The following is a 20,522-nucleotide window of genomic DNA, read 5'->3' on the forward strand; positions in this document are numbered from 1 at the left end:
CTGATAGGACAAAGGCCGGAGCAATCACGGAGGAATTCAGACCACCACTTCCGGGTCGTCCAGCCGCCGCCACCCCGCGCGGCAGCCCCTCCTTAGCAACAGCGTAAGGTTGCTAAGCGGAAGTGCCCTCGAAGATTTCCCCCCCGCGCACACACCTCCCCCATTTCGTCTGGGACTATAAAGGAGGTAGGTTGAGCGCGTCGTTGTTCTTTTCAACCCTTTTCTTTTCCCCCTTTTCAGCCCGCAGTATTAAACCGAATTAAACTCTTCGCTGCCAGAAAATATTCATTCCCCTGTGGCTCTTTTCCTTTCAGCTCCTTTCCTCCGCCATCACCGAACAACTACACACACTCGCTCCCTCCCTTCCCGACGCCGCGGCCTACCCTGTGGGCTCCTCTCCGATCCCTCGCGCGACGTCCTTTTCTTGGCGGTTAGAGCGAGCATCTCCCTCTGGTGGATTTCCTATCATTTCAAAACGTATTTTTTTAAAAACAAACAAACAAAAAAAATCCCTTAAGCGTTATGAAAGCTTTTTTCATGCACTTCGGCTTTTTTTTGTTGTTGTTGGGTTTTTTTTTTTTTTTTTTGTCTGTGATCGCCTCAGAAGCAAAATGGTGGGGGAAAGTTTTGCCTCCGCGTGTCTTTTGTAAGGATTGCGCGGTTTTTTTTTTTGTTTTGTTTTTTGGTACGATCTGGAAATGACCTAGTTATACCGAACTAAGGGCAAAAATAATTATAATAGGAAACAAAAAAATTCGCGTAAGTGGGCCGGACGTTTGATTTTTATTTCTTAAGACAACAAAGCAGAAGGCCCAAGGAAGCTCTTCCGCTCAGAAAGAACGAGAAGAGCGTCCGTAAGAAACCGCGTAAAAACGGAGGCCGAGGTAGGAGGATCGCCGGGAGTTTGAGGCCAGCCTGGGCTAGAGCGAGACCCTACCTTAAAATACCAAAAGAACCAAAAAAAAAAAAAAGAAAAATCTATATCTTTAATATAGTTAAATGTTCAGAGAAAAGTGAGTAAATATTAAATAATGAACAAAATATTAAAAACCTTTAAATTAGAAAAGTCAATTAAATTGTGAATTCAACAAGCTACAATTTATATGAGACTAGGATGTATCTAAAAATGAAAATATGACCTTGGTAAATATTGCCTATAGAAAATAATACCTTATTAAATATTAAGTTACAGTTGCACATTGAGTTTAAGCTAATAAGGAAGTGCACATTGTTCTGTATCGTTCGTTTTGCCCACCGTATGAAGAAACAAAGAAATGGCTCATAAGCAGCATTTTTAATTTTTTTGTAGTTTTTTGTTTTGTTTTTCCTTTTCTGTGTAGGGTTTCATTCTAGCCCAGGCTGTGTAGTCTTAGTGTGGCCTCAATCTCATGGCCATACTCCTACCTCTGCGTGCTGGGATTATAGGCATATGCCACCATGCCCAGCTACCAGTTGCATTTAAAAATATATATTTTTTATTTGTTTAATAGAGGAAGAGGCAGATATGGGTGCATCAGGGCCTCGAGGCATTTCAGATGAACTCCAGATACATGCACCACCTTTTGCATCTGGATTACATGGGTTGTAGGGAATTGAACCAGGGTTCTTGGGCTTTGCAGGCAAATGCTTTAACTACTAAGCCATCTCTACAGCCCCCAATCGCATTTTTTAAATTTTTATTTATGAGCAGACAGAAAGAAACAGGGAGAGTATGGGCTGACCAGGGCCTCCTGCCATTGCACACAACTCCAGATGATATACATTTACATGCCACTTTGAGCTTCCAGGCTTATTGAGCATTGAGGAATTCAACCCTGGACCAGCAAGCTTTGCAAACAGTCCGCATTAACTACTGAGCCATCTCCTCACAGCATAAGCAGCATTTATTTGCACACTTTCCTACTGCTTTTTTTAAAAAATTCTGTCAACTATTCCAGCACTCTAGAAGCAGAGGTAGGAAGATCACCATGAGTTCAAGGCCAGCCTAAAGCTATGGAGTGAGTTGTAGGTCAGCCTGGGCTGACCCTGTCTTCGGGGGAGGAAAATTTCTGTCAACTTTTTTTTTTTTTTTTTTTTGGTTACATGAGTTAATGGAGGCAAATATGTGCAAGCCAGTGCACATGTGGCAGTAAAAGGGAAAACTTTATTTTTTGGGTTCTTAAATTTTATTTTATTTTTTTGAAGTAGGGCCTGGTTCTAGCCCAGGCTGATTTGGAATTTATTATGTAGTCTTAGTGTCCTCAGAATCACAGCTATCCTTTTTTTTTTTTTTTTTTTTTTTAATTGGTTTTTGGAAGTAGAGTTTCACTCTACTCCAGGGTTGCCTGGAATTCACGGTGATCCTCCTACCTCTGCCCTCCAAGTGCTGGGATTAAAAGCATGCACCACCATGCCCGGCTCGCTCACTCTCTCGCACTCTCTCTCTCTATTTTATTTTATTTTTTCATTTGAGAGAGAAAGAAGGAAAGAGTGAGGCAGATAGAGAATGGCCACATGAGGGACTCTAACCACTGCAGACACATGTACCTCCATGTGCATCTGGTCTGTGGGTCCTGGGGTGTTGAACCTGGGTCCTTTGGCTTTGCAGGCAAATGCTTTAACCACTAAACCATTTCCCAGCCCCTCTTTTTAACATATTATTTAATTAATGTATTTCTTTCTTTCTTGGAGAGAGAGGGAAAGAGGCAGATAGAATAGACACTCCAGGGCCTCTAGCCACTGTAAACAAACTCTAGACTCAGATGCTACCTTCTGCATCTAGCTTACATGGTACTGGGGAATCAAACCTACATCCAGACATCTCTCTCTTTTTTTTTTTTTCCTTTCTCTCTCGAGGTACTGTCTCACTTTAGCTCAGGCTGACCTAGAATTCATTCCATAGTCTCAGAGTGGCTTCAACCTCATGGTAATCCTCCCTTTGCCTCTGGAATGCTGGGATTAAAGGTGTGTACCACCATGCCTGGCTTTTCTTTTTTTTTTTTCTTTTTTTTTTTAATACTATCCTCTGCCTACAGTGCTGGGATTAAAGGCATGTGCTACCAGTGCTTGGCTTTTTTTTTTCCCCAAGCAAAGAGAGAATGGGTGTGCTGGGGCCTCTAACCACAGCAAGCAAACTCTAGATGCATGCGCCACTTTGTGCATCTGACTTTATGTAGGTACTGGGGAATCAAACCCAGGACCTTAGGCTTTGCAGGCAAGCACCTTAACTGCTGAACCATCATCTCTCCAGCCCAACTGAGTCTATATTACCTTTTTTTTTGGGGGGGGGGGGTTGTTTTTTTTTTTTTCAAGGTAGGGTTTCCCTTTAGCATAGGCTGACCTGGAATTCACTATATAGTCTCAATGTGAGTGCTGGGATTAAAGATGTGGGCCACTATGCCCGGCTTGTACTGTACATTTTTTTTTTTGGTTTGTTTATTTGTTTGTTTGTTTGTTTTTGCAAGGTAGGATCTCACTCTAGCTCAGGATGACCTGGAATTCACTATGTATTCTCAGGATGGCTTCAAACTCACGGCAGTCCTACCTCTGCCTCTGAGTGCTGGGATTAAAGGCATGTACCACCACTCCTGGCTATACATCTCTTTTTGAAAATATATATTTCAGAAAAATAGGCAAGCAGATAATAGAGGCATGGCAGGGCCTTCTGCCAGTGCAAATGAACTATAGATGTATACCATTTTGTGCATCTGGCTTTACGTGGGTAAAGTTGTGAAAACAATTCTTGAACAAGTATCACATTTCCCCAAAATAAGAGTTAAATATACTAAAGTTTTTTGTTTGTTTTGTTTTTGAAGGTAGGGTCTCACTAGCCCCAATTGACTTGGCCTGGGATTCACTATGTAGTCTCAGGGTGACCTCTAACTCAAAGCAATGCTCCTTCCTCATCTACCCTATTGCTCGCCCTCTCCCCCCCCCTTTTTTTTTTTTTTTTTTTTTTTGAAAGAGAGAGAGTCTTACTCTGTAGTCCAAGCTAGGTTAGAATTCTGGGCAATCTTATGTCCACCTCCTGAATGTCAGTAGCTAATTTTGTGTGTTTTGTTTCTTTGTTTGGTTTTTGAGACAGTCTCATGTAGCCCAGGATGTCCTCAAATTCCTTATGTAGCTGAGGATAACCTTGAACTGCTGAGCCTCCTTAGTTCTTGAATTTTTTTTTAATATTTTTTGTTCATTTTTATTTATTTATTTATTTATTTGAGAGTGAGAGAGAGAGAAAGAGACAGATAGAGAGAGAATGGGTGCGCCAGGGCTTCTAGCCACTGCAGACGAACTCCAGATGTCTGCACCCCCCTTGGGCATCTGGCTAACGTGGGTCCTGGGGAACCGAGCCTTGAACTGGGGTCCTTAGGCTTCACAGGCAAGCGCTTAACCGCTAAGCCATCTCTCCAGCCCTAGTTCTCGAATTTTAAATGAACAAACCACTAGGTCCAGGTTAATTCTTTAATAAGTTAGTACAAAAACATAAATTTTTTATTTTATTTCATTTTTCCAGTTAGGGCCCCAGCACTCAGGAGGCAGAGGTAGGCTGACTTGCCATGAGTTCAAGGCCACTCTGAGACTACATAGAGAATTTCAGGTCAGCCTAAGCAGAGTGAAACCCTTCCTCGAAAAATATAACCACACTGAGGAGGGCCCCCAGGGTGATGGGAGCAGGGTTGAGGGGATAAAAAGTTTAACCTGTTATAATATATATAAAATAAATTTTTAAAAATTTACAAAACAGAGACTTGCTTGGCTCTCTCCTGTCTTCGCCCAGAAAGCATCCTTGAAGCTTCTCATCTCACAGCCACCATGTCATCGAAGTCCCAGGCCCCTAAGGAGCCAGAACAGCAGCGGAAGCTCTTCATCGGAGGACTGAACTTCGAGACAACGGAAGAGGGTCTGAGAAACCACTTCCAGCAATGGGGAACACTCACCGACTGTGTGGTCATGCGGCATCCAGACACCAAGCGCTCCAGGGGCTTTGGGTTTGTAACCTACGCCACTGTAGAGGAGGTGGATGCAGCCATGGCTGCCAGACCACACAAGGTGGATGGAAGTGTTGTGGAACCCAAGAGGGCCATGTCAAGAGAAGATTCTCATAGACCAGGGGCCCACTTGACTGTGAGGAAGATCTTTGTTGGAGGCATCAAAGACGACACGGAAGAGCATCACCTACGAGATTATTTTGAACAGTATGGGAAAATCGAAGTGATTGAAATCGTGACTGACAGAGGCAGCGGGAAGAAGAGGGGCTTTGCGTTTGTGACCTTTGATGACCCCGACTCCGTTGATAAGATCGTCATTCAGAAATACCATACTGTGAATGGCCACAACTACGAAGTCAGGAAAGCCCTGTCGAAGCAAGAGATGGCTGGTGGCTCGTCTGGCCAAAGAGGCCGAAGTGGCTTTGGAAAGTTGGGTGGTGGTCGTGGAGGTGGTTTTGGTGGCAATGACAGTTTTGGTCGTGGAGGAAACTTCAGTGGTCGCGGTGGCTTTGGTGACAGCTGGGGTGGTGGAGGCTATGGTGGCAGTGGGAATGGCTATAATGGATTCGGTAATGATGGTTATGGAGGAGGTGGCCCTGGTTATCCTGGAGGCCATGGAAGTGGAGGATATGGTTATGGAAACCAGGGCTGTGGCTATGGTGGGAGTGGCAACTATGACAGCTTTAGCAATGGTGGAGGTGGCTTTGGTGGTGGTAGTGGAAGCAATTTTGGGGTTGGAGGAATCCATGGTGATTTTGGCAATTATGACCATCCATCTTCAAATTTTGGACCCATGAAGGGAGGTAATTTTGGAGGCAGAACCCCTGGCCCTTACGGTGCTGGAGGCCAGTACTTTGCCAAGCCACGAAACCGAGGTGGCTATGGTGGTTCCAGCAGCAGCAGTAGCTATGCCAGTGGTAGAAGATTTTAATTACTGCCAGTAAACAGCATCGCAGGAGAGAAGTGACAGGGAAGCTACAGGTTACAACAGATTTGTGAACTCAGACAAGCACAGTGGGGGCAGGGCCTAGATGCTAAAGGAAGGCATGTTTTAGATAATACTCACGTGTATGGCAAAAAAAAGAAAAAAGAAAAAAAAAACCAACCCTCAAGGACTGTATTGTTCCTAAGTGTTATAAAGGTTATTTTAGTTTCTGTTCTGTGAAAAGTGTAAAGCGTTCCAACCAAGGGTTTTAATGTAGACTCTTTTTTCACCCATGCTGTTGATTGTAATAGTCTGATCATGACACTGAATAAATGTGTCTTTTTAAAAATAAAAAATTTACAAAAAATGAAGGTGGATGGTGAGTGATTGAGGAAACACCCAAAGTCCCGCATTTGGCCTCCACACATACACAAACACCCCCTTATAGAAACACATACATGTTGCATAACACACACACAAAAAAAAAATTAATTATTTTCTTGACACAGAACGAAAGACGCAGAGAGAGAATGGGCGTGCCGGGGCCTTTACCCATTGCAGATGAACTCCAGACACGTCCCACCTTGTATATCTGGCTTTATGTAAGTACTGGGGAATCGAGCCCGGATCATTAGACTTTGCAGGCAAGCCTTAACTTCTGAGTCATCTCTCCTGCCCCCAACTTTTTTGTTTTTGTTTTTCCCCAAAGTAGGATCTTATTCTAGCTCAGGCTGACCTGGAATTCTCTATTGTAGTCTCAGGGTAGCCTTGAGCTCTTGATGATCTTTATACCTCTGCCTCCTCAGTGCTGGAATAAAAGTCATGCGCAACCATGCCCAGCCTCAAATTTTTTTAACTAAATTTTTTGTTTGGTTTTGCAAAGTAGGCTTTCACTCTAGCCCAGGCTGACCTATAATTCACTGTGCAGTCTCAGGGTCTGGAACTCACAGTGATCTACTTGCTTCTGTCTCCAGAGTGCTGGGATTAAAGGCATGTACCACCATGCTCCAAATTTTTTTTATATATTTTATTTATTTAAGAAAGAGAATGGGTGCAGCAGGGCATCTAGCTACTGCAAATGAACTCCAGATGCATCACCCTGTGCTTGTGGGTACTGGGGAGTTGAACCTGGGGCCTTACATTTCACATCTTAACTGCTAAGCCATCTCTCCAGTCCCCCTATCCCAAACATTGTTTCAAGGTAGGATCTCGCTGTAGCCCAGACTGACCTGGAATTCACTGTGTAAGTCTCAGAGTGGCCTCAAGCTCATGGCAATCCTCCTACTTCTGCTTCCTGAGTGCTGGGATTAAAGGCATGCACCACCACGCCTGGCAAATTTTTAAATCAAACTAATTAGTCCTGACTGGGCACTCCACCATGAAGCTTCTGTCAGTGAAAAAATGGCAAATCAGGTTTCATGTCCACTAAAATTTGACTTGGTTTAAGATACTCTTTAAAATGGAACCTACCCAGGTATAGTGGCCAACACATCTAATCCCAGCATTTGGGAGCCTGAAGCAGGAGGACCATGGAAAAGACAAGGTCAGGCTGGAGAGACAGTTAAGGTGCTTGCCTGCCAAGCCTAAGGACCCATGTTCAAGTTGCCAGGTCCCAGTTAACTCAGATGTACAAAAGACAGTGCGTGAAGTCACACATGCGTGAGGTGATGGTCACATCTGGAGTTCACTTACAGTGGCTGGAGGCCCTTGCACACTAATTCTCTTTCTCATCCTCTCATTAAAAAAAAGAAAAATTCTGCTTTGGGGGCTGGAGAGGTGGCTTAGTGGTTAAATCCTTTGCCTACAAACCAAAGGAGCCAGGTTCGATTTACCATGTAAGCCACATGCACAAGGAGGCACGTGCATCTGGAGGTTGGTTGTGGTGGCTAGAGGGCCTGGTGCATCCATTCTCTTATCTGCCTCTCAAAAAATTTTTTAAAGTTGTACTTTGGGCTGGAGAGATGAATTAGAGGTTAACTTGCTTTCTTGCAAAGCCAGAAGACCCAGGTTTGATTCTCCAGGACCCATGTAAAGCCAGATGCAAAGTGGTACATACATTTGGAGTTTGTTTGCAGTGGCTAGAGGCCCTGGCACACCTATTTTCATTATCTGCCTCGCTCTCTTTCAAGTGTTTTGTTTGTTTGTTTGTTATTTTTTGTTGTTGGGCATAATGGTGTACACCTTTAATCCAAGCACTCCAGAGGCAGAGGTAGAAGAACCACAGTGAGTTTGAGGCCACCCTGAGACTGCATAGTGAATTCCAGGTCATCCTGGGTTAGAGTAAAACACACACACACACACACACCACAAAGAAAAAAATCTTGAAAAAAACTAAAGTTCTCCTTTGGGCTGGGGAGGTGGCTCAGCAGTTAAATGGGTTAATGTGCTCACTTGGAAAGCCTGCTGGCTAGGTTCAATTCCCTAGCACCCACATAAAGTTGGATACAAAAGTGGTGCATGAGCCAGGCGTGGGGGTGCACATCTGTAATCCCAGCACTCGGGAGGCAGAGGTAGAAGGATTGCCGTGAGTTCCAAGCCACCCTGAGACTCCATAGTGAATTCCAGGTCAGCCTGTTATAGAGTGAGACCCTACCTCGAAAAACCAAAAAAAAGCAAGTGGTGCATGGAGCTGGGTGTGGTGGCACACACCTTTAATCCCAACACTCGTGAGGCAGAAGTAGGAGGATCACAGAGTTCTAGGCCACCCTGACAATACAGAGTGAATTCCAGATCAGCCTGAGCAAGAGTGACACCCTATCTCATAAAAAAGAACACGTATCTGATTTCCTTCTATATGGAGTACACGTGCATGCACACAGGTAACATGTGCATAATGTACAAGTTCACTGTAGTAGACAAAAGTAAATCTTTGGGCTAGAGAGATAGCTTAGCAGTTAAGGCACCTAAGAACTCTTGTTCAGATCTCCAGGTGTCATGTAGCCAGAAGCAGTGACGCAAGTGCACTGTGTGTGCACAAGGGCGTGCACATATCGAGTCTGCAGCAAGCTAAAGGTCCTGTTGTGCCCATCCTCTTTCTGGTTCTTTATCTCAAAAATAATTTAAAAGAATCTTTAGGCTGGAGAGAGTGCTTAGTGGTTAAGGCACTTGCCTGCCCATCTAAGGGCCCAGGTTCAGTTCCCAAGCACCAACATAAGCTAGAAGCACAGGGTGGTACATGCATTTCAAGTCTGTCTGCAGTGGTTCTAGTGCCTGGCGTTTCCATTCTCTATTTGCCCCTTTCTCTCATATAAATAAAAATAATATAAATAAATAACAAAAAGAGATTTAAAAAATCTTTAATATAAAGCAAAGGTGTGGTGGCACACACTAATCCCAGCACTCGGGAGGCAGAGCTGGGAGGATCACCATGAGTTTGAGGCTACCCCGAGACTAATAGTGAAGTCCAGGTCAATCTGAGCTAGAGTGAGACCCTGCCTCAAAAAAACAAAAAAAAAATCTTTAATATAGAAACAATATGTGAGGTCGTATATCAGTGTACTCCTTTGTACTTTGCAGGAAAAAATAGAAATGCCTGGTAGAGATAATCCTAGAAATAACACAAATGGACACTTATGAAAATAAGCATTCTTTTTGAACATGCTTCACAAAACCATGCCACCAACAATATGGTTAATTTTGAAAACTGACAGCCTGTCAGTAAGGAAAAGGCAATGAGGAAGAGTACTAGTTCACAAGCACTGTGATGCCAGATGTGGTTTATGGCTATAAGGCTGGCCCCAGAGGCAGGAAGAGTAGGAGTGTTCCACATTCCAAGTCAGCCAATGCTGTCCCAAAAACCAAGGATTATTATACCAACCCACTTCCATTATATCACTGGTTATCTTGAGAAATGTAGTAGAAACCTTAAAGACGTTATCCTTAGCCCTGGTCTTACTGCTTGATTTGCCTATCATGGTTTACTGATTTACAACTTTGAAAGCATAGGAGCAAAGGGTACTGTTTAATAACACTGAATCAAATGCATAGCCAAGGAAAATTCCCCTTTTCGTGGAGTCTAAGGGATCTTCCTGATTGTATGCTAATTATTATTATTTTTTATTCTTTTTTCTTTTTCAAGGTAGGGTCTCACCCTAGCCCAGGCTGAACTGGAATTCACTCAAACTCACTGCGATCCTCCTATCTCTGCCTCCCAAATGCTGGGATTAAAGGCTTGCCCCACCATACCAAGTATGAATGCTAGTATTTTATCTCTTTGATGTTTGGTTATCATTGTTTAAATCCTCAAGACTTTTAACTCTTGAAAATCCATCTATATATCCATCTCTAACCTTTTCAATATTATATGTTTGGTCCCCTTTATGAGATATGACAGAGATTAAATTTATTTCTGAATTTTTTAATGTGCAAAAGACTAACTTTTTTAAAGCAAGCAACAAATAACAATATGGTACCATTCCAATAATCAAATGCCCATGAAAATGGCATCAGTACAAAAAGAGATAAACACATCACAAAGACAACATAGTTACAATATATTGGATTAATTTTTAATCAGGAATAACCATAACAGGTAAATTAGCAACATATCACATTGAATATTAAAGTATGTAACCATAATTTAGAAATTCTTCATTTTTATAACTAGTTGCATTTGAATACAACATTTAAGCCTCCTTTTTAAAAATGACCATTCAACAAGCCAATTGAACACATATATCCAAATTTACATCCTAAAATACAAAAGTAAACTGGAAACATTATTCAAAGATGAGGAAGAAAGTTTATTCTTTTTCATCATCTCTGTGATCAGGTTGTAAAGGACACGCTCTGTGAAAAGAACAGAAACTTTCATCAACCATGTATCAGCTGTTGAAAATGCATGTAAGTAAGGGACATTAATAGTGCAGTAGGTCTGATCAAATAGCTAGAAGACAAACTTCATTAACTGGCAAATGTGTATAGTATTTTTTTGGTTGGTGTTTTTTGTTTTTCAAGGTAGTCTCACTGTAGCCCAGGCTGACCTGGAATTCACTATGTACTCTCAGGGCAGCCTCAAATACACAGTGATCCTCTTACCTAGGCCTTCCAGGTGCTGGAATTAGTGGTTAAGGCACTTGCCTGCCCATCTAAGGGCCCAGGTTCAGTTCCCCAGTACCAACATAAGCTAGAGGCACAGGGTGGTACATGCATTTCGAGTCTGTCTGCAGTGGTTCTAGTGCCTGGCATTTCCATTCTCTATTTGCCCCTTTCTCTCACATAAATAAAAATAATATAAATAAATAACAAAAATAGATTTAAAAAATCTTTAATATAAAGCAAAGGCGTGGTGGCACACACTAATCCCAGCACTCGGGAGGCAGAGGTAGGAGGATCACCATGAGTGCCACCATACCTGGCACAACTTTTTTTTTTTGTGACTTTACTATATGAACATTTTACATATTAGTCATATTTCAATTTGATTATACTTATGGTACCTCCCCCAATATAACTGAAAAAAAAAAAAGTCATCCTGGATTAGAGGAAGAACTTACCTTGAAAAAAAAAAAAAAAAAAAAACTTTAGGGCTGGAGATGGTTTACTGGTTAAGGCACTTACTTCCAAAGCCTACGGAACCAGGTTCAATACCCCAGAACACAGGTAAGTCAGATCACAGGTGACACATGCATCTGGAGTTCCTTTGCAGTGGCTACAGGCCTGGTGTGACCATTCTCTCTCTCAAATAAATAAACAAAGATTCTTGAAAGTTTTTAAATTTATTTGCAAGCAACAGAGAGGGCAGGAGAGAACCGAGGCACCAGGGCCTCTAACTACTATAGACAGACTCCACAATCGTCACCATGTACATCTGGCAAACATGGGGACTAGGGTGTCAAAATCTGGTTGTTAGACAAGTGCAACAATGGCTCAGCCATCTCTCCAGTCCCCCCAGGACAATTTTGTAGGGTTGTTGTTTTTTTTTGAGGTAGGATCTTGCTCTATCCCAAGCTGACCTGGTATTAAAAGTGTGTGCCACTACTCTTGGCTCCAGCACAACTTAAAAAAATATTTAGAAGCCGGGCATGGTGGCTCACGCCTTTAATCCCAGCACTAGGGAGGCTGAGGTAGGAGGATCACCATGAGTTCGAGGCCACCCTGAGACTACATAGTGAATTCCAGGTCAGCCTGGGCTAGAGTGAGACCCTGCCTTGAAAAACCAAAAATTAGAGAGAGAAAGAGAAAATGGGTGCACCAGGTCCTCCTGACACCACAAATGAACTCCAGACACATGTGCCTCCTTATGCATCTGGCTTTATGTAGGTAGTCAGAAATGGAGCCCAGCCTATCAGGCTTTGCAAGCAAGTAACTTTAACTGCTGAGCCATTTCTACAGCCCCCCAATAATAACTTTTATTTTTCAAGGTAGGATTTCACACTAGCTCAGGCTGACCTGGAATTCACTATGTAATCTCAGGGTGGTCTCAAACACATGGCGATCCTTCTACCTTTGCCTTCTAAATGCTGGGATTAAAGGTGTGTGCCACCATTTGCAGGCCCAATAACTTTTTAAAAAATATATTTTGGGCTGGAGAGATGGCTTAGCGGTTAAGCACTTGCCTGTGAAGCCTAAGGACCCCAGTTCGAGGCTCAATTCCCCAGGACTCACGTTATCCAGATGCACAAGGGGGCACAAGCGTCTGGAGTTTGTTTGCAGTGGCTGGAGGCCCTGGAGCGCCCATTCTGTCTTTCTCTCTTATCTGCCTCTTTCTCTCTCTGTCCCTCTCAAATAAATAAATAAAACAAAAAAATATTTTAAAAAATATATTTATTTTATTTTATTAATTTGACAGGGAAAGGAGGAGAGAGAAGGGCATACCAGGGCCTCCAGCCACTGTAAACACTCTCCAGATGTGTGTGCCCCTTGTGCATCTGGCTAACGTGGGTCCTGGGGAATAGAACCTGGGTCCTATGGCTTTGCAGGTAAACATCTTAATCAGTAAGCCATCCCTCCTGCCCCTCAATAACTTTTAAGTACTTGTTTTGTTTTGTTTTTTGTTTTTTTGTGGTAGAGTCTCACTCTGGCCCAGGCTGGCCTTGAAATCATAGCAAACTCACTCTCCTGAGTGCTGGGATTATAGGTGTTAGCCACATGCTCAGCTTTAAGTACAAAAAAGGTTCTTTCTAACAAATTGTTTTGTAGAATTGGTGTTTCTCATTTACAATGTCATTTTTATATAAAATAAAATCCCTCAGCTAGGTGTAGTTGTATAAACCTGTAATCCCAGCATTTGGGAGGCTAAGGCAGAAAGAATGCAATTGCAAGTTCAAAGTCACTTGAAGCAAGTACATGGCCAGCCAGGGCTACATAGTGAGGTTCTGTCTCAGAAAAAAAGAAAAAGAAAGAAAAAAAAATGAGGAAAAGAAAAACTAGGAATCCAGGCATGGTGGTGCACACCTTTAATCCTAGCACTTGGGAAGGCAGAGGTAGGAGGATCTCCGTGAGTTCGAGGCCACCCTGAGACTCCATAGTGAATTCCAGGTCAGCCTGGGCTAGAGTGTGACCCTACCTCAAAAAAAGAAAAAGAGGACTGAAGAGATGGCTGAGCAGTTAAGTCCTTGCCTGTAAAGCCTAAGGACCCAGTTCAAGGCCTGATTCCCCAGGACCCACATAAGCCAGAAGCACAAGGGAGCGCATGCATCTGGAGTTTGTTTGCAGTGGCTGGAGGCCCTGGCGTGCCCATTCTCTATCTATCTGCCTCTTTCTCTGTTACTCTCAATAAATAAAAATAAAATCTTTTTAAAAGAGGGGGCTGGAGGGATGGCTTAGCAGTTAAAGTGTTTGCCTGCTAAGCCAAAGGACCCAGGTTCAATTCCCCAGGACCCACGTTAGCCAGATGCACAAGGGGGCACACATGTCTGTAGTTTGTTTGCAATAGCTGGAGACCCTAGTACGCCCATTCTCTCTCTCTCTCTTTCCCTCTTTCTCTGTCGAATAAATAAATAAAGTACTTAAAAAACAAAAAAGAAAAGAGAATAGGGCTGGAGAAATGACTCAGCAGTTAAAGGCACTTGCTTGAAAAACCTGATGGCCCTGGTTCAATTCCCCCGTGACCCCATGAAGCCAGATGCACAAAGTGGTACATGTGCCTGGAGCTCAGTGGCAGGCCCTGTTACATCCATACACACTCTGCAATAAATAAATAAATTGTAGCTGGGTGTGGTAGCACACCTTTAATCTCAGCACTTGGAAGGCAGAGGTAGGAGGATCGCTGTGAGTTTGAAGCCACCAGGCACCCTGAGACTACATAGTGAATTCCAGGACAGCCTGGGCTAAAGCGAAACCCTACCTTGAAAAACCAAAATAAATAAGTAAATAAAATAAATAAAAATCTAAGCAGGTGTGGTACAGCCAGCTTAGGGCTACAGAGTGAGTTCTAGGTCAACCTGGGCTATACAAAGAACCTGCCTCAAAAAAAAAAAAAAAAGTGGGCATGGTGGTGCACACCTTTAATTCCAGCACTCAAGGGGCAGAGGTAGGAGGATTGCTGTGAGTTCAAGGCCACTCTGAGACTACATAGTGAATTCCAGGTCAGCCTAGATTAAAGCACGACCCTACCTTGAAAAACCAAAGAAAAAAAGTCTAAATTAGTAAATACATCAATCACACTCAGCCAAGTGTGATGACATATGCATATAACCCAACACTAGGAGGCAGGACTGCAAATTCCAGTTCCTACCTGAGCTGCCTACTGAGTGACAGGACAGCCCGTGCAAGACCCCGCACAAAGAAACCAGTCAAGCGTGCAAGGTCGCCCATGTGCACAGGGGGTGCATGCATCTGGAGTTTGATTGCAGGCGTGGTGGCGCACACCTTTAATCCCAGCACTCGGGAGACAGAGGTAGGAGGATTGCCATGAGTTCAAGGCCACCCTGAGACGACATAGTAAATTCTAGGTCAGCCTGAGGTAGAGTGAGACCCTACCTCTAAAACAAACAAACAAACAAAAAGTTCTAAAAATTGGGCTGCAGAGGTGGCTTACTGATTCTATGCAAAACCTAAGGACCCAGGTTCAATTCTCCAATCCCACATATAGCCAAACGCAGAGGATGGCATAAGTATCTATAGTGCCCTTGCACACCCATTCTCTCACTCCCCTTCTCCTTGCAAACAAGTAATTAATTAATTTTTTTAAAATATGTGATTTTATTTTATTTTCATTTATTTATTTATTTTGAGGTTGGTTCTCACTCTAGCCAGGCTGACCTGGAATTCACTATGGAGTCTCAGGGTGGCCTTGAACTCACTGCGATCCTCCTACCTCTGCCTCCCGAGTGCTGGGATTAAAGGCTTGTGCCACCACGCCCGGCTAATTAATTAATTTTTTAAAAAGACTTCCAGCTGGACGTGGTGATGCATGCCTTTAATCAGCACTTGGGAGGCTAAGGTAGGAGGATTGAAGAGTGAATTCCAGGTCAGCCTGTGCTAGAACGAGACCCTTATTTCGAAAAACAAACCAAAAAAAAAGACTTCCTGTTTAAAAAGTGCTAAATTTATTTGCTAGTATTTAATAGTTGCAGCTTTTGAAGGAGGGTATGTTTACACTATCACAAAGCCATTTTGTACTTTTCCTTCTTGTAGAGGTAGGGTCTCATTCTAGCCCAGGCTGACCAACAATTGATTATGTAGCCTCAAGCTGGCCTTGAATTCATGGCAATTCTCCCAAACCTCTGCTTCCTCAGCGCTGAGATTAAAGACGTGCACAACCATGCCCGGCACTTTTTTTCTTTTTCACTGCTTGTTATTTATTTTCAAGAGAATCTTTTCTTTTATCTTGTGATATATATAAACTTACTTTCTCTTCTTTTTTCCTAAGCCGCTGCATCCTGGTTCTTCAGGAATTTGATTTTCTTTTCCGGAATCTTTAGGAGACAGCCTAAAGAATTCTCCAATTCCCTTTTGCCACTTAGGGGTTGGACGTACACAAACTGGATTGCCTCCTGCATATTTATTTTCAGCTGTAAAATTCATTAAAAAAAACAATTAAATAAAAACTAAGACAATAATTGCCATTCATTAAAGAATTCATTCTTGCCGGGCGTGGCGGCGCACGCCTTTAATCCCAGCACTCGGGAGGCCGAGGTAGGAGGATCGCCGTGAGTTCGAGGCCACCCTGAAACTCCATAGTGAATTCCAGGTCAGCCTGGGCTAGAGTGAGACCCTACCTCAAAAAAACCAAAAAAAAAATAAAATAAAATAAAAAAAATAAAGAATTCATTCTTGGGCTGGAGGAATGTTTTAGTTGTTAAGGTGTTTGCCCGCAAAGCAAGTTAAGCACTTGCCTGTGAAGCCTAAGGACCCCAGTTTGAGGCTCGATTCCCCAGGACCCACATTAGCCAGATGTACAAGGGGGCCATACGTCTGGAGTTCGTTTGCAGTGACTAGAGGCCCTGTCGCACCCACTCTCTCTCTCCCTCTCTTTCTCTTTGTCAAATAAAAATAAAATATAAAAAATTTCATTTAAAAATTTATTATTTATTTATCTGAGAAGAGGGAAAGGGGCAAATAGAGATAGAATGGGCACACCAGGGCCTCTAGCCACTGGAAACAAACTCCAGACACATAAATCAACTTCTGCATATGGCTTTGCATGAGTACTGGATAATTGAACCTGGGTCCCTTGGCATTACTAGCAAGTGCCTTGACTGATAAGCCATTTCTCCAGCCCAAGAATTCTTTCTTAAACATCAGACTCTCCAGGGTATTACATAAAAGTATATCCATCTTAGCAAGCAACTTAACTGCTGAACCATCTCTCCAGCCCCAGTAAAAGAATTATTTTTTTCTTTTTCATGGTAGGGTCTTGCTCTCGCCCAAGCTGACCTGGAATTCACTATGTAGTCTCAGGGTGGCCTCGAACTCAATGGCAATCCTCCTACCTCTGCCTCCTGAGTGCTGGGATTAAAGGCATGTGCCACCACACTGGACCAGTAACAGAATTTTTATAAGTGCAAAACATCTTTCATATTTTGTCCACAAGACCTAGTCATCTGGTCTGATGTAGTGTCTTACTAAAATACTGGACACGATTTGGTGGTTTTGGTTTAGTTTTTTGAAGTGGGGTCTCACTCTAGACCAGGCTGACTTGTAAATCATTATATAGTCTCAAGATGGCCTCAAACTCAGTGATCCTCCTACCTCTGCCTCCCTCCCTATTGCTGGGATTCAAGGTGTGTGCTACCATGCCAGGCTTGGTTTTGGAGACACCATCTCACTATGAGGCAGACGCTTGCCTCAAGCACACTATGTACTCCAAGCTGGCTTTGAATTTACAATGCTCTGTCTCCTGAGCGCTGGGAATACAGGCTAGCCTATTATGCCCACTCCTGATACTTTTTTTTTTTTTAAGTAGAGTCTACTCTAGCCCAGGCTGCCCTGGAATTCACTATGTAGTCTCAGGGTGGCCTCAAACTCATGACAATCCTCCTACCTCTGCCTCCCAGTTGCTGGGATCAAAGGCATGCCCCTCCATTCCTGGTCTTTTACATTATTTTTTTTATTTGTTTTTATTTATTAAAGACAGAGAGAGGGAGAGGGAAAATTGGTATGCTAGGGCCTCTAGCCACTGCAAATGCACTCACATGTGCCACTCTGTGCATCTGGCTTACGTGGGACCTGGAGAATGGAACCTGGGTCCTTAGGTTTCGCAGGCATGTGCCTTAATCGCTAAACCATCTCTCCAGCCCTCTTTTACATTATTTTTGAAAGATATCCAGGAATTAGATTTCCTCTATGAATTGAAAAAGAACCAAATGCTTTGAAAAGTAGAATCTGGCCAGGTGTGGTGACTCACGTTTTTACTCCCAGCACTTGGGAGGCACACATAGGAGGACTGCTGTGAGTTCAAGGCCAGCCTGGTCTAGAGCAAGACCCTATCTTGAAAAGCAAAACACAAAAAACAAAAACAAAATGTAAAGAAAAATTAAAGAAGAAAATATTATCACATTATAAAATAATGATACAATAGCAAAAAGAGTTGTGGTGTACACCTGCAATCTCAGCACTGGTGAGTTGAAGGCAGGAGGATGAATTTAAGACCATCCTCAGCTACATACTGAGTTTGTGGCTAGCCTAGGCTGCATGAGATCCTGTTTTGTTTTGTTTTTCCGATCCTGTTTTTTAAAAAATATTTTAAAGAGCTAGGCATGGCTTGGCATGGTGGCACACACCTTTAATCCCAGCACTCAGGAGGCAGAGGTAAGTGGCTAGAGGCCCTGGCGTTCCCATATTCCCCGCCCCCTTTTCTCTCTCTCTCTCTCTCTCTCTCTCTCTGTGTGTGTGTGTGTGTGTGTGTGTGTGTGTGTGCTTCTTTCTCCATCTCTCTAAAATAAATAAAAATAGAAAATTTTTTTAAAAAGTAAATGATTACACTGGGGAAGTAACTCTGCGTTTCAAACCCTTAAGGTGCTTGTTTGCAATGACTGCCTGCCCAGATTTGATTTCCCAGCCTCCACATAAAGCTGGATGCCAAAAGTGTTGCACACATTTGGCACTTACTTGCAGTGGCATGTGGACGTGTGGGCACACACACAAGCGTGCACATACACATTTACAAATAAAATAGATGGTTTGCAGTTATACTGTTAGTACTTCTCTAAACTAATGACAGAAAAACTAGTGAGTTAGATCACACAGGCTTGTAGTCACAGCACTTAGGAACCCAAGGAAGAAAGATCTAGGGGGAGAGAAGGAGATGTTTAAGCTAAGACAATGTGATCTGGGGATGTCCCTCCGTGGTAGAGTACTTGCTTGGCATGGGCAAGGCTCAAGGTTCCAATCCTTCACACACCTCCCCCCACAAAGAAGACAATGTGGGTTGGCAATGTCAACCCTTATCCTGCATCCAACGTGCAAATGCCCAAGTAGCCTTTAAGAAGATACTGAAGATTAATATTTAAGAAAAATTTAAAAACACTAACTTAGTACCCACATAAGAAAAAGTGGCGCATGAATCTGGACTTTGTTTGAAGTACTAGGGGCCCTGGTGTGCCCATTACCCCGCCCCCTTTCTCTCTTTCTCTCTCTCACTCTGTCAAATAAATAGGGCTGGAGAGCTGGCTTAGCTGTTAAGGTACTTGCCTGCAAAGCCTAAGGACCCAGGTTTGATTCCCCAGGACCCATGAGAGCCAGATGTACATGATGGTGCATGCATCTGGAGTTCGTTTGCAGTGCCCCATTCTCTCTCCCTCAATTAAATACTCAAATAAATAAAATTAAATAAAACTTTGCAAGTGCTCATGTCTTTAATTCCAGCACTGAGGAGGCAGAGGGAGAAGGATTGCTGTGAGTTAGTGTTGTTAGTGCTGTGTGTAACTGCAAAGTGAGGTCCAGGTCACCCTGGGCTAGACTGAGACCCTCCCTCGAAAATAAATAAATAAAATAAACTTTGCCCCCCCTCCCAAGGCTTGTCTATCCCACTAAAAAGACCCTCATGGTGCAAAGAATAAAGTTAGCCATGAGGATGATGATATTAATGGAATTAAATTCCATGGAAGCGAAAAATCAATCAAAAAGAATCCAAATAGGTGTGGGGAGTCACAAGTCGGAAGGGCTGTGGTACCAGGCCTGCTCCCCTTTTAGGAGGGTCCCTCTTTTCCCGGGAACCTTTGCAGGAACCTTCTTACCTTTCCTGGAGGAAACCGAAGGAGAATTAAGGACAGAAGTGGAGGAACCCAGCACCTTCCTGGGGGCTCGAGAAGCCACCACTGCAAAGCAAAGGGAGGCAATCAGAAGGGGACAGATGGGGAGGCTTCAGGGTCTTTGTGCTCCCTCCCCACAGTGCCGGGAGAGGCTCGTGAGGGTCCAGACCTAGACCCCGCAGAAAGACCTGTCGCTGCCTGCGGTGTCCTCCTAGGTGAGGGGTCCGGGAAGCCGCTTCCAGACTGCCTGGAGGGGGTGGGCGCAGTCGGGAGGGAGGGGGAGAGCCTGGCATCTTCATCCCAGGGGCGCACAGGGTACCGGGAGGACCCCCGCCCTCACCCTCCCCTACTGCACCCATCCCTTCACCTTTTCGGTAAGTGCCGGGGACACTGTCTGCTCTGGTCCGCACCATGTTCAAAGGCGACGAGACGGCCAAATGCAGTGGTTTCCTAACGGAGGACGAGGCTTCCCTGGAGCAGGAGGAGCCGGTAGCCGAGCGCAGTCTCCCGCCACCGTTTATATGGGCCTCTTTCCCGCGCTCTCCGCGGTCGCCCGCGAGCCCCGGGCCGCCATTGGCTGAGCGCTGGCCCTCCCCAGCCAATGGCCAGAGCCCAGCGCGTGACAGCGGCGAGACCGCTGGTCCTGCGCGCCAGTCCATCAGTCGCAGAGGCCGCGTGATTCGTACCCGCTCCCAGGTGGGGCGGCGCCCAGACCCTGGCGGCGGGGTGGGGGCGCGGAACAGTGTGGGTTGCTGAGGCTGTGAACTAGCTTACAGAATAAACCCGGGGTGGGGGGGATAAAACTGCAAAGAGTTGGACTGTTTCTTCAAAAATCACCATGCCATAAAATTCATGGCGATCACAATAAATGGGACCCAAGGGCCAGAATATCCTAAACATGAACTCTACAGTATTCTACTAAAACAACTTTCTTGGATGGGAGGAAGGAGACTAGCGGGACTTTCTTCTCTCTTGCGCTCTCGCCTCTTTCAATCT

The 20,522-nt window shown here is 44.0% G+C and overlaps 2 protein-coding genes across 4 annotated transcripts; one reads left to right on the plus strand and one right to left on the minus strand.

Annotated features, from left to right (window-relative positions):
• The first annotated feature begins 62 nt into the window (after positions 1 to 62).
• LOC101602226 (heterogeneous nuclear ribonucleoprotein A1-like) lies at positions 63 to 6,260 on the plus strand. 3 transcript variants are annotated; one of them, XM_045161018.1, is made up of 2 exons: positions 63 to 186; positions 4,721 to 6,260. In XM_045161018.1, exon 2 carries the CDS (start codon positions 4,789 to 4,791, stop codon positions 5,893 to 5,895), a length of 1,107 nt encoding a protein of 368 aa, XP_045016953.1. In that variant the 5' UTR covers positions 63 to 186; positions 4,721 to 4,788; the 3' UTR covers positions 5,896 to 6,260. The 3 variants fall into 3 exon arrangements, with proteins under 3 accessions (XP_045016953.1, XP_045016955.1, XP_045016954.1); XM_045161020.1 differs by lacking the exon at positions 63 to 186 and adding an exon at positions 315 to 430; XM_045161019.1 differs by lacking the exon at positions 63 to 186 and adding an exon at positions 761 to 884.
• A 4,115-nt stretch (positions 6,261 to 10,375) lies between these two features.
• Pclaf (PCNA clamp associated factor) lies at positions 10,376 to 20,042 on the minus strand. Its single transcript, XM_004662542.2, has 4 exons — positions 19,894 to 20,042; positions 19,512 to 19,592; positions 15,683 to 15,845; positions 10,376 to 10,677 (listed from the first exon to the last, which is right to left on the minus strand). Exons 1-4 carry the CDS (start codon positions 19,937 to 19,939, stop codon positions 10,632 to 10,634), a joined length of 336 nt encoding a protein of 111 aa, XP_004662599.1. The 5' UTR covers positions 19,940 to 20,042; the 3' UTR covers positions 10,376 to 10,631.
• Between the last annotated feature and the right edge of the window lie 480 nt (positions 20,043 to 20,522).

This window comes from Jaculus jaculus, chromosome 10 (assembly GCF_020740685.1).
Source record: "Jaculus jaculus isolate mJacJac1 chromosome 10, mJacJac1.mat.Y.cur, whole genome shotgun sequence".
In the NCBI taxonomy this organism is placed as follows: Eukaryota; Metazoa; Chordata; class Mammalia; order Rodentia; family Dipodidae; genus Jaculus; species Jaculus jaculus.

What these genes read in the sequence shown, in the direction of transcription:
- LOC101602226 (XM_045161018.1), top strand. Translation starts at nt 4,789, where the DNA reads ATGTCATCGAAGTCCCAGGCCCCTAAGGAGCCAGAACAGCAGCGGAAG.
- Pclaf (XM_004662542.2), bottom strand. Translation starts at nt 19,939, where the DNA reads ATGGTGCGGACCAGAGCAGACAGTGTCCCCGGCACTTACCGAAAAG. An exon ending in TTCGGTTTCCTCCAGGAAAG is followed by an intron (nt 15,846 to 19,511) that starts GTAAGAAGGTTC and finishes TGAATTTTACAG; the next exon opens with CTGAAAATAAATATGCAGGA. An exon ending in TTAGGAAAAAAGAAGAGAAA is followed by an intron (nt 10,678 to 15,682) that starts GTAAGTTTATAT and finishes TTCTTTTCACAG; the next exon opens with AGCGTGTCCTTTACAACCTG.